Source organism: Ranitomeya variabilis, chromosome 3, assembly GCF_051348905.1.
Source record: "Ranitomeya variabilis isolate aRanVar5 chromosome 3, aRanVar5.hap1, whole genome shotgun sequence".
Lineage (NCBI taxonomy): Eukaryota > Metazoa > Chordata > Amphibia > Anura > Dendrobatidae > Ranitomeya > Ranitomeya variabilis.
Window position 1 is genome coordinate 199,761,676 of NC_135234.1, and position 12,933 is coordinate 199,774,608.

At 42.1% G+C, this 12,933-nt stretch overlaps 1 protein-coding gene across 1 annotated transcript in view; it reads left to right on the forward strand.

Annotated features, from left to right (window-relative positions):
- LOC143817643 (synaptonemal complex protein 1-like) overlaps positions 1-12,933 on the forward strand; it is a 446,817-nt gene that overhangs the window by 186,365 nt on the left and 247,519 nt on the right. The window contains exons 8-9 of the mRNA XM_077299136.1: positions 215-273; positions 3,571-3,640. Coding sequence (XP_077155251.1) covers positions 215-273; positions 3,571-3,640 — 129 coding nt within the window. The remainder of the gene's footprint in view (positions 1-214; positions 274-3,570; positions 3,641-12,933) is intronic.

Consider the following 12,933-nt stretch of genomic DNA (forward strand, 5'->3'; position numbering starts at 1 on the left):
TTGTAATTTTGTATTCCTTATAACTTATTAATATTTATTTATCTTTTTCTTGTAAGAGTCAAATCATACAGCAATTCTGCCAATGTTTTTAAATTTGTTACATAATGTGTTACCTTTATTCTGTTGACATTACTAAATATAAACCATATTTTTGTTTTTTTCTATTTGTACACAATAATGTACATTTTTAATTGTTTTACTGTTTATATTTTAGATGAAACTGAAATAGATGACACAAGACGGTTTTATAGTGATCTTAACAACAATATTGAGGCAAGATTTAAATTAATATTTATATCTGTTTATTGTAGTAGTGATTATTATTAGAGATGGGAGAACCCAAACAGTAAAGTTCGGCGTCCGCACTGAACACCTACTGTTCGGGCAAGGACACCGAACACGGAGTTAATCAGGAACACTTCCCGAACACCGAGTGTTTGTTACGCTGTCATGTGCATGACAGTGCGGCAAGCACAGCTTCTGATCGGTGGTGAAATCTTTGCTGCCGGTCAGAGGACCGCGGTTCTCATGCTGTCAAAAGGCAGCATGAGCGCTCAGCTGTGATCGGAGGTATAAAGTTTACCTCTGGTCACTGGTGTCAGCGGATGGGACTACTGCTCTCATCATCTGACAAAAGCTGCCGCTAATAACAGCGAGAGCAGTAGCGGCTGATGGGTGTATTCATTAGCTGGCTCCTGCACTGTAAATAAATAATTTTGATAATTTTGGAAAAAAATGGCGTGGGATCCCCTGTATTTTTGTTAAACAGCCAGGAAAAACTCACAGCTGGGGGCTGCAACCCACAGCTGTCAGCTTCAACAAGGCTGGTTATCAAGAATAGAGGTGTCCCCACTCCATATTTTTTAAGTATTTAAATAAATAATTTAAAAAAACAGCATGGCCCCCCATTTTTGATAATCAGCCTTGCTAAATTAGACAGCTGGGGGCTGGTATTCTCAGGCTGGTAAGGGTATGTGCACACATTGCGGATTTTTCTGTGCGGATTCTGAACAATCCTCAGGTAAAACACCCTGTGTTTTTGAAATTGTTTTATTATTAATGGGGCAAAAGGGAGGTGATTTGAACTTCTGTGGGTGTTTTTTTTTCCTTCATTTTTTTTTTTTTTTTTACTTTTTCTTGCATGTAATAGTCCCTTTAGGGGACCTGAAGCTGCGATCATCTGTTCTATACATAGCAGGGCATGAACATTGCTATGTATAACTAAAATCACGATCTCTTATGGCTTTCACAGGAAGAGCTTTATGACAGGCATGGAGGTCATCAACAGACCCTCATCTGCCATGGCAACGCATCGGCACCCTGTGATCACATTACTGTGTGCGCTGATAGATGAGAGCAGTGTTGTACCCCCTGCCGTCACTTGTTAATTGCTGCTGTCAGAGATTACCATTGGGATTTAACAGGTTAACGACCATCACTCACTATGTACTGAGTAGTGACTGAAGCTCTGCCGGCTGCTCATCTATTAGGGTATGTGCACATGTTGCGGATTTGGCTGCGGATCCGCAGTGGATTGGCCGCTGCGGATTCGCAGCAGTTTTCCATCCGGTTTACAGTACCATGTAAACCTATGGAAAGCAAAATCCGCAGTGCACATGCTGCGGAAAATACCGCATGGAAACGCTGCGTTGTATTTTCTACAGCATGTCAATTCTTTGTGCGGATTCTGCAGCGTTTTACACCAGCTCCTCAATAGAAATCTGAAGGTGGTAAAACGCAGGTGAAGTCCGCACAAAAAACGCTGGAAATCCGCAGTAAATCGACGGGTAATCCGCAGGTAAAACGCAGTGCATTTTACCTGCGGATTTTTAAAAAATGATGCCGAAAAATCCACGCACGAATCCGCAACGTGGACACATAGCCTAAAAGACCGAGGCTGTTGGAAAGAATAATGTTTTTCCTCCAGCTGGGGCATCAGTGCGGTGGCCACAAGGCTTTTGAATGCTATTACCCTGCAGATTAACTGCATATCCGCGAGTTAATATTGTAATATTGTTTTTTAAATGACCAATTCCCTTTAGGTCATACTCACACATTGCATTTTGCAGCATTTTTTAATGCAAACGTTAAGCTGCGTTTACACAGGTTTTGCTTAGGCTTCTTTCACACTTCAGTTGTTTGGCGTCAGTCACTTCCGACATAGTGACGGATCGACGGATCCGTCACAATTGTTGAGAAAACGGTTCCAACGGATCCGTTTTTTTGACGGATCCGTTACTTGGGGGTTGTCTGGGAAAAGTATCTACTTTTTGGAGCATGCGCAATTGAAAAAGCGGATTGGGGCGACGGATCCGCCGAAATGACGGTCGCGACGGATCCGTCGCCCATAGGCGGCCATTCTATGGAATGACGGACGCGACGGATCCGCTGCGAACCGTCATTTCGGCGTTGACAAAAAACGTTTCAATGTCCGTCTATGTCTAGACAACGTCCGCCAAATTTCGACGGATCCGTCGCATGACGGATGGAACGGATGACCATCCGTCACAATCCGTCGCCAATGCAAGTCTATGGGAAAATAACGGACCCGCCAAAAAAAAATGACGGATCCGTTATTTGAGGAAACTGGCAGTTTAAGGGTATGTGTCCACGTTCAGGATTGCATCAGGATTTGGTCAGGATTTTATGTCAGTATTTGTAAGCCAAAACCAGGAATGGGTGATAAATGCAGAATTGGTGCATGTGTTTCTGTTATACTTTTCCTCTAATTGTTCCACTCCTGGTTTTGGCTTACAAATACTGATGTAAAATCCTGACCAAATCCTGATGCAATCCTGAACGTGGACACATACCCTTAGACTGACGCCAAACAACTGAAGTGTGAAAGAGGCCTTAGTTATTACTGCTTTTTTTGCATCGTTCTTGCTATTTTTTTTAAACTGTGTTTTTGACAGGGTACATTTGTTTTTTGTGCATGTTCATAAAATTTAGCGCATAACAAAAAAAATCTGATTCAACTTCATCAGGTTTTGGCACCAAAAACGCAGCAAAACCTGATACCTGCGTTCTTTGCAGTGTTTTTGCACTACCCATTGTTTTTAGTGGGTGAAAAGTGCTGAAAGAAATTACATGTTTCATTTTGGAAAAATGAAACATGTCAGGAAAAACAGTCAGGAAAAAAGGTGTGCATGAGATTTCTGAAATCTCATAGACTTTGCTGGTAGTGTGAAATAGCTGGAAATTTGCATAACAAATTTTGCAAAAACGCAACGTGTGAACATTGCCTTAATACAATAAATAATAATAATAATACATAAATCCTTTTAGGGTTTTAATAGCTCCCTGATAACTGTGGCAGATTTATCAATGTATTTCCATCAGTTTTCTGTCTTAAGTACATTAAATACAGGTATATTGTTTTTGTATTCCATACGTACTGCACATATATAAATGAGTTGCTAAAAGTGGGAGTATTATACTATATACTATATTGTTACATGGTTCAGATGCAGGGTTAAAGAGTGAAACTACAGTATCGTTATTCCTTATTATTTGACAAATCCTATATAATAAACATGATTATGCTATAATGAAAGCGGTCTTTTCCAGAGGATGATAATGGCCTTTGAAGAACTTCGTGTTCAAGCTGAAAACTCAAGGCAAGAATTGTACAATCAAAGTATGAATTTATTATTTTTAATTATTTTTTACATTTTTACTGATTATTTATTACCTATTTTGTTAATCCTTTGCAAATGAGTCAGCAGAATCCTGAGAAGTAAGGAGTTAAAACCATTGTTCCACATTCAGGATTTCTTCAGGATTTTTTGTGTTTTTTTTTTTTTTGTGGAATTCCCCGATAAAAACGCTATAATACCACATAAAAAACGCATACATTATGCATCCTATCATTTAGAATAAATTCCGCATTTTTTGTGCAAATGTAGCGTTTTTTTCCGCAAAAAAAACGCAATCCAGAAAAAGAAGCAACATGTTCATTATTTTTTGCGGATTTTTGGCGGATTTCCTATGATTTTGGAGTGTCAGGAGAAAAACGCAAAAATTCCGCAAAAAAATCCGCAAGAAAATGCATGCGGATTTCTGGCAGAAATGTCCGGCTTTGTCAGGAAAATTTCTACAACAAATCCTGACGTGTGCGCATACCCTTAGGCTACTTTCAGACATAGCGCATTTTTGAGCGCTATTTTGCGGGCGCTTTTCAAAAATGCGCAATGTCATTTTCGTCTGCCGGCAAAGTGAATGAGAAATTCACTTTGCCGTTCAGACACACCGCAAAAAAACGCGGCGCTTTTGTCTGCAAACACGCCGGCGTAAAAAGAATTGACATGTCAATTCTTTACGCAGCGGCGTGTCTGCGTATCCCCCTAGGGCCCCATCTTACCGTCCACACACAGCGCCTTTGTCCTGGGTGTCGGCGTCTTTGTACGGAGGGGTTGACACCCAGGACCGGACGTGACGTCGGACAGGAAGAGGGAAGCCCCCGCCCCCCAGTGAAGCAGCAGACAGCAGTCCGTGTGTGTGTGTGTGTGTGTGTATAGTGTGTGTGTGTATAGTGTGTGTGTGTGTAGTGTGTGTGTGTGTGTGTGTGTGTGTCCCTGTTTGATCGCTGGAGAGCTGTCACACAGACCGCTCTCCAGCGACCAACGATGCCGAGGCCCCCGGGTAACCAGGGTAAACATCGGGTTGCTAAGCGCAGGGCCGCGCTTAGTAACCCGATGTTTACCCTGGTTACCAGCGTAAAAAAAACAAACAGTACATACTCACCTGCGCGTCCCCCAGCATCTGCTTCCTGACACTGACTGAGCTCCGGCCTTAACAGCACAGCGGTGACGTCACCGCTCTGCTTTCACTTTCACTTTAGGGCCGGCGCTCAGTCACTTTGATACGTGGCACGTGGCACTGAAATATGTGGCACGTGGCACTTTGATACGTGGCACTGAAATATGTGGCACTTTGATACGTGGCACGTGGCACTGAAATATGTGGCACGTGGCACTTTGATACGTGGCACGTGGCACTTTGATACGTGGCACGTGGCACTTTGATACGTGGCACTTTGATACGTGGCACTGAAATACGTGGCACTGAAATATGTGATACGTGGCACTTAAATACGTGGCACTTAAATACGTGGCACTGAAATACGTGGCACTGAAATACGTGGCACGTGGCACTGAAATACGTGGCACGTGGCACTGAAATACGTGGCACTGAAATACGTGGCACTGAAATACGTGGCACTGAAATACGTGGCACTGAAATACGTGATACGTGGCACTTAAATACGTGGCACTTAAATACGTGGCACTTAAATACGTGGCACTTAAATACGTGGCACTTAAATACGTGGCACTTAAATACGTGGCACTTAGGCTATGTTCACATTTGCGTTGTGCGCCGCATGCGTCCTTTTTTTGATTGATTTTGGACGCAGCAAAAATGCAACTTGCTGCGTCCTCTGCGGCCGGATGCGTGCGCTGCAGTGACGCATGCGGCGCAAAACGCAAGTGCGACGCATGTCCATGCGCCCCCATGTTAAATATAGGGGCGCATGACGCATGCGGCGCCCGACGCTGCGGCGCAGACTGCAAATGTGTACGTAGACTTAAATAGCTGGATAGAGCTGGATCCGCGGGCTGTGATCTGGCCTACGCTCAGCACTCTGCGGAGCGCTGTCATTCAAAACACGTCCACTCATTTTGGTGTTTAGTCCCAAAATGGAGGATGGAAGAAGAAAAGGGTTGGACAAGGAAATGACATCATTTCTTTTTTTTTTCCCCCACTGCAGTTAAAGCTTTATTTGTGTCAAACACAGACAATCTGCAGAGAAAACTGCATAAAAAACCGCACTAAAAACCGCATCAAAAACGCACCAAAAACGCACCTGCGTTTTCTGCCAAGAGCTGCGGTTTTTGTCCTGAAAAAAAAGGATTGAAATCAGGATCGTGTGAACATACCCTTACCGTACAGGGTTACGAGGGGGGGCGTCTGACTGACGCCTGCCCTAGTAACCTGGGGTTAGTGACAGTGGGGTTAGTAAACCCCAGCTGATGTCTGTTCCGCTTGCTGAGGCGTCTTTGGCTCAAGGCCATTGCAGCTGGCAGAATCGACATGATGTTAACTCCAGTGTGTATTATATTCTGAGTCATAAAGACAGGAAATGACCTCAATGACTCTTTTTTTTTCCCCTTTTTTTTTTTTTTCAAACAAACTTTATTTTCAGTACACAATGCTGAAAAAAACGCAGCTGCAAAAAACGCAGCAAAAAACGCTGTGTGTGAAAGCAGCTGCGTTTTTTGCCTGCGTAAAAAAACGCAGGTAAAGCAGCAGCAAAATACGCGCGCGTAAAAATACGCAGCAAATATGCTGTGTGTGAAAGTAGCCTTAGGCTTCCACCTAAATACCTGAAAACTAAGCATGTGGCTGATGGAAATATTGACTAAAATTGAGGCAAACGGGTTCTAAAATATAAAACTTTGAACTCTGATTGACCTCATCTCTAGCAGGGTCAATCTTTTCTGCCAGGCATATGGCTGCATGCCCATGGTCAGGAATAGGAGCATTTTGGACACAACACGTTCTACATTGCAAGCACAGTAAATGGGATTTATAGAAATCCCATATACACTACTGTATGCTTCTATTTAACACTGCATAGACCCAAGGTGCAGGCTTACGAGCCGCATCATGTCAATTTCTGTAGTGGAGACGCAAGCCTCCGGTTCAGATTTTGACCAATAAAATGTCATTACAAATAACTACAGACCCGTCTCAAATCTCCCTTTCATCTATAAACTCTTGGAGCACCTGGTCTACTCCTGCCTTATCCGTTACCTCTGCACTCACTCTCTCCTAGATCCATCTCAGTGCTGCTTCCGCCCCTACATTCTATAGAAACTGCACTCATCAAAGTGACAAATGACTTTTTGACAGCAAAACATAAATGGTGACCACCCTCTTCAAATTGTTCTTGACCTCTCTGCGGCTTTTAACACTGTTGACCACCATCTCCTACTCTCCATGCTCCAATCAATAGGCATAAAGGACACTGCTCTCTCTTGGTTCCTTTCCTATCTTTTTGACCGCTCCATCAGGATATCGTTCACTGGCTCCATTTCATCTCCTCTTCCTGTCACTATTGGGGTTCCTCATCATTCAGTTCTTGGCCCCCTTCTCTTCTCTTTCTACATGACCCCTATTGGACAGACCATCAGCAAATTTGGCTTTCAGTACCACCTTTATGCTGATAACACACAACTATACACTTCTTCCTCTGATCTTACCCCCTCTGTACTACAAAACATCAGTGACTGTCAGCAGTTTTCAACATCATACCGCTCTCTATCTGAAACTCAACCTTTCCAAAGCTGAACTTCTTTTGCTCCTATCGTCTACTGACCTCCCTAAATCTGACATCTTCCTTTCTGTGTGTGACACTACATTAATGCCTAGGTAGCAACTCACTGTTTCGTTGTTATGTTTGACACCAATCTTTCCTTCACCTCCCATATACAATTTCTTGCTCACTCTTGATGCTTGCACCTAATGTACATCTATAGAATCCGCCCCTTTCTCACCTTGGAAACAACAAAAACCGTCACTGTTGGCCTGATCCACTTCAGCCTTGACTACTGTAGTTCTTTATTAATTGGCATCCCCATCACTCGACTTTCCGCTTTCCATTCCATCCTTAATGCAGCAGCCAAGGTCATTTATCTGGCTAATCGGTACTTGGATTACTCCACTCTGTACGAGTCATTGCACTGGCTGCCCATACATTATAGAATCCTATTAGAGGCATAGTTAGGGTTTTGGTTCAGGGGGGCAAAACTTCTGAGTGGGCCCCTAACCAGGTAACCTTGATTATGACTGGGTGACACACCCTACTAGTGGATGTAGGAGGACCTCAGCAGATGACCGCGCTGTTGCTGAAAATAATCTCTATACAAAGACCAACATTGATTTTACCGCGATATGATCAGTGTTAAATGCAAGTCCTACCGAACATATAAGTGATTACAGCACAGTTATAGATGGTGACTTACAGTGGAAGTTATATCTGATGGAGTCATTCACTTTTCACGCCCAGACCCACATAATAACTTCTTCCAGCCAAGACTTGGCTGCAGAGATTTCCATACAGTATAATATACTTCCCATAAGCCTCCATATAGTATAATGCACTCCTCAAAGGCCTCTATAGTATAATGCACTCCTCATAGGCAGACTCTATATAGTATAATACTTTCAACATAGGCTTACTCTATACAGTATAAGGCTTTCCCTATAGGCAGACTCTGCATTGTATAATGCACCCTCATATGCAGACTCTATATTGTATAATGCAACACCATAGGTAGATTCCATATAGTGTAATGCATCCCCATGGGCAGACTCTATATAGTATAATGCACTCCCCATAGGCAGACTTTATGGTATAATGCACCCCCATAGGTAGACCCCATATAGTGTAAAGCATCCCCGTTCGCAGACTCTATATAGTATAATGCAACCCCCATAGGCAGACTTTAGAGTAAAATGCACTCACCCATAGGTAGACTCTATATAATGTAATGCATCCCCCATAGGCAGACCCTATAGTATAATGCACTCCCCATAGGCAGACTCTATAGTATAATGCAGCCCCATAGGCACACTCTATAGTATAATGCACCCTTATAGGCAGACTCCATACAATATAATGCATCCCTTTACGCAGACTCTATAGTATAACACATCCCCCATAGGCAGACTCTATATAATATAAAGCACCCCCATAGGCTGACTCCACATACAGGGTTGGCCATGTATATGGATACACCTAAATAAAATGGTTGGTAATATCAACTTCCTGTTTGTGGCACATTAGTATATGGGAGGGGGAAAATATTTCAAGATGGGTGGTGACCATGGTGGCCATTTTGAAGTCAGCCATTTTGGATCCAACTTTATTTTTTCCAATGGGAAGAGGGTCAGGTGATACATCAAACTTATTGAGAATTTCAGAAGAAAAACAATGGTATGCTTGGTTTTAACATAACTTTATACTTTAACTTTAACTTTAGAAAACTGTCACCATTCCCATTTGATTTAGGTGTATCCATATAAATGGACCACTCCAAAAAAGTTTGCCTCCTCACTGAACATAATGTTCTGTGTAAACGGAGGGTCCTGTTCCAATGTTTGGTTTGCCCATTCTGCAAATTCAGTGCACCAATCTAGCATCATCCCTTTCGCATATATTAGCTACTCATAAATGTCACCCTTACAAAATCCAGCTGCTGCAGCATCTCAACGAGGATTTCCCAGATAGGTGCGCTGAATTTTCAGAATGGGCAAAACAAACATTGGAACAGAACCCTCAGTTTACACAGAACATTATGTTCAGTGATGAGCCAAACATTTTTGGGTGGTCCATTTATATGGATACAGCTAAATCAAATGTGAATGGTGACAGTTTTCTTGCGTAGGGTGTCTTGCATTGAAATCTGATGCAATGACCCGGGTAATGTGTTCACCAGAAATCAACACAATTTCTATCCGCTCCTCACGTATTAACCTCTGCAACATGTCAATGGCTGTGAACAAAAAGAAACTTGTAAATAACTCATGAAAGAATAAAGTTACTTTAAAACCAAACACACCATTGTTTTTCTTGTGAAATTCTCAATAAGTTTGATGTATCACATGACCCTCTTCCCATTGGAAAAAATAAAGTTGGATCCAAAATGGCCAACTTCAAAATGGCCACCATGGTCACCACCCATCTTGAAAATGTTCCCCCTCCCATATACTAATGTGCCACAAACAGGAAGTTGATATCACCAACCATTTCCATTATATTTAGGTTTATCCATATACATGACCCACCCTGTAGTATAATGCATCCCCGTATGCAGATTCTATATAGTATAATACACCCCCATAGGCAGACTTTATAGTATAATGCATCTCCAAAAGGCACACTCTATATAGTATAATGTACCCCGACACGCAGACTATATAGTATAATGTACCCCCTAGGCTGACTTTATAGTATAATGCACTCCACCATAGGCAGACTCTAAAGTATAATGCACCCCCCATAGGGAGACTATATAGTATAATGCACCCCCATAGACAGACTGTATAGTGTAATGCACCCTCATTTAATCCCGGTCCTCCCAAGACCTCCTTCTCTCCTCCACACTTATTTGCTCCTCACCCAACCGCCTCCAAGACTTCTCCCAAATATCCCCCACCCTCTGGAATTCTTTTCCCCAACACGTCCGACTATCAACCACATTCGGATCCTTCAGACAGAACCTGAAAACCCACATCTTCAGGAAAGCCTACAGCCTGCACTGACCCTGCTGCCTCCTCACCACTACCGAAGCTACCGCCTCACCAACACCGTCCTGCAACCCTCAACCTATTGTCTCCATCCCCACTATCCTGTAGAATGTAAGCCCGCAGGGGCAGGGTCCTCACCCATCTGTATCAGTAATTGTTAGTTTGCTTACTGTAAGTGATATCTGTAATTTGTATGTATCCCCTTCTCATGTACAGCACCATGGAATCAATGGTGCTATATATATAAATAAATAAATAATAATAAAAGGTAGACTCCATATAGTGTAATGCATCCCCATGGGCAGTCTCTATATAGTATAATGCATCCCCCATAAGCAGACTCTGAATAATATAAAGCACAACCCATAGGCAGACTCTTTATAATATAATGCATTGCCCATAGGTAGACTCTGTAGTATAGTGCACTGCCCCATAGGCAGACTATAATGTAACGCACCCCCGTAGGCAAACTCTATATAGTGTAATGCATCCCCCATTAGCAAACTCTACAGTATAATGCACTCCCCATAGGCAGACTCTATATTGTATAATGCACTCCCCCATAGGCAGACTCTAATATAATGCACCCTCCATAGCCAGACTTTATATAGTATAATGCACCCTCCAATAGGCAGACTCTTTATTGTATAATGCACTCCCCCATAGGCAGACTATATAATATAAAGCACTGCACCTCCATAAAAAAATACAATACTCACCCGAGTCCAAGTAGGTAGTGATGAGGCATTAAATAAATACAGAAAATAAAAAAAATCTGTAAAAAGCAAATCAAGGCAGCTAACATTGACACAGAGAGACTCATTGCCAGAGAGAGTAAAAATAATCCCAAAATATTCTTTAACTACATAAATAGTAAGAAACCAAAAAAATGATAGTGTTGGCCCCCTTAAAAATAGTCTGGGTGAAATGGTGGATGAGGATGAAGAAAAAGCCAAATATGCTAAATGACTTTTTTTCATCAGTATTTACACAAGAAAATCCCATGGCAGACAATATGATCAGTGATAACAAAAATTCCCCATTAAATGCCACCTGCTTAACCCAGCAGGAAGTTCAGCAGCGCCTAAAAATCACTAAAATTGACAAATCTCCGGGCCCGGATGGGATACACCCCCGAGTACTGCAGGAATTAAGTACAGTCATTAATAGACCATTATTTTTTAATCTTTAAAGACTCCTTAATAACAGGGTCTGTACCACAGAACTGGCATATAGCAAATGTGGTGCCAATATTCAAAAAGGGGACAAAAACTGAACTCGGAAATTATAGGCCAGTAAGCTTAACCTCTACTGTGGGTAAAATCCTGGAAGGCATTCTAAGGGATGCTATGCTGGTGTATCTGAAGAGGAAAAACCTCATGACCCAATATCAGCATGGGTTTACTAGGGACCGTTCCTGTCAGACTAATCTGATCAATTTCTATGAAGATGTAAGTTCCGGACTGGGCCAAGGGAACGCAGTGGATGTAGTGTATATGAATTTTTCAAAAGCTTTTTATACGGTGCCACACAAAAGGTTGGTAAATAAAATGAGAATAATGGGGATAGGGGAAAGTTTGTGTAAGTGGGTTAAGAGCTGGCTCAGGGATAGGAAACAAAGGGTGGTTATTAATGGAGCACACTCGGACTGGGTGGCGGTTAGCAGTGGGGTACCACAGGGGTCAGTATTGGGCCCTCTTCTTTGTAACATATTTATTAATGACCTTGTAGGTGGCATATAGAGCAGAATTTCAATATTTTCAGATGACACTAAACTCTGCAGGGTAATCAATACAGAGGAGGACAATTTTATATTACAAGATGATTTATGTAAACTAGAAGCTTGGGCTGATAAATGGCAAATGAGCTTTAATGGGGATAAATGTAAGGTCATGCACTTTGGCAGAAGTAATAAGATGTATAACTATGTGCTTAATTGTAAAACACTGGGCAAAACCGTAATTGAAAAGACCTGGGTGTATGGGTGGATGACAAACTCACATTTAGTGGCCAGTGTCAGGCAGCTGCTACAAAGGCAAATAAAATAAAGGGATGCATTAAAAGAGGCATTGATGCTCATGAGGAGAACATAATTTTACCTCTATACAAATCACTAGTTCGACCACACTTAGAATACTGTGTACAGTTCTGGTCTCCGGTGTATAAGAAAGACATATCTGAACTAGAGCAGGAGCAGAGAAGAGCGACCAAGGTTATTAGAGGACTGGGGGGTCTGCAATACCAAGATAAGTTATTACCCTTGGGGTATTTAGTTTGGAAAAACGAAGGCTAAGGGGTGTTCTTATTTTAATGTATTAATATATGAGGGGACAGTACAAAGACCTTTCTGGTGATCTTTTTAATCATAGACCTGAGACAGGAACAAGGGGGCATTCTCTACGTCTGGAGGAAAGAAGGTTTAGGCATAATAACAGACGCTAATTCTTTACTGTAAGAGCAGTGAGACTATGGAACTCTGCCGTATGATGTTGTAATGAGTGATTCATTACTAAAATTTAAGAGGGGACTGGATACCTTTCTTGAAAAGTATAATGTTACAGGTTATATATACTAGATTCCTTGATTGGGCGTTGATCCAGGGAACTAGTCTGATTGCTA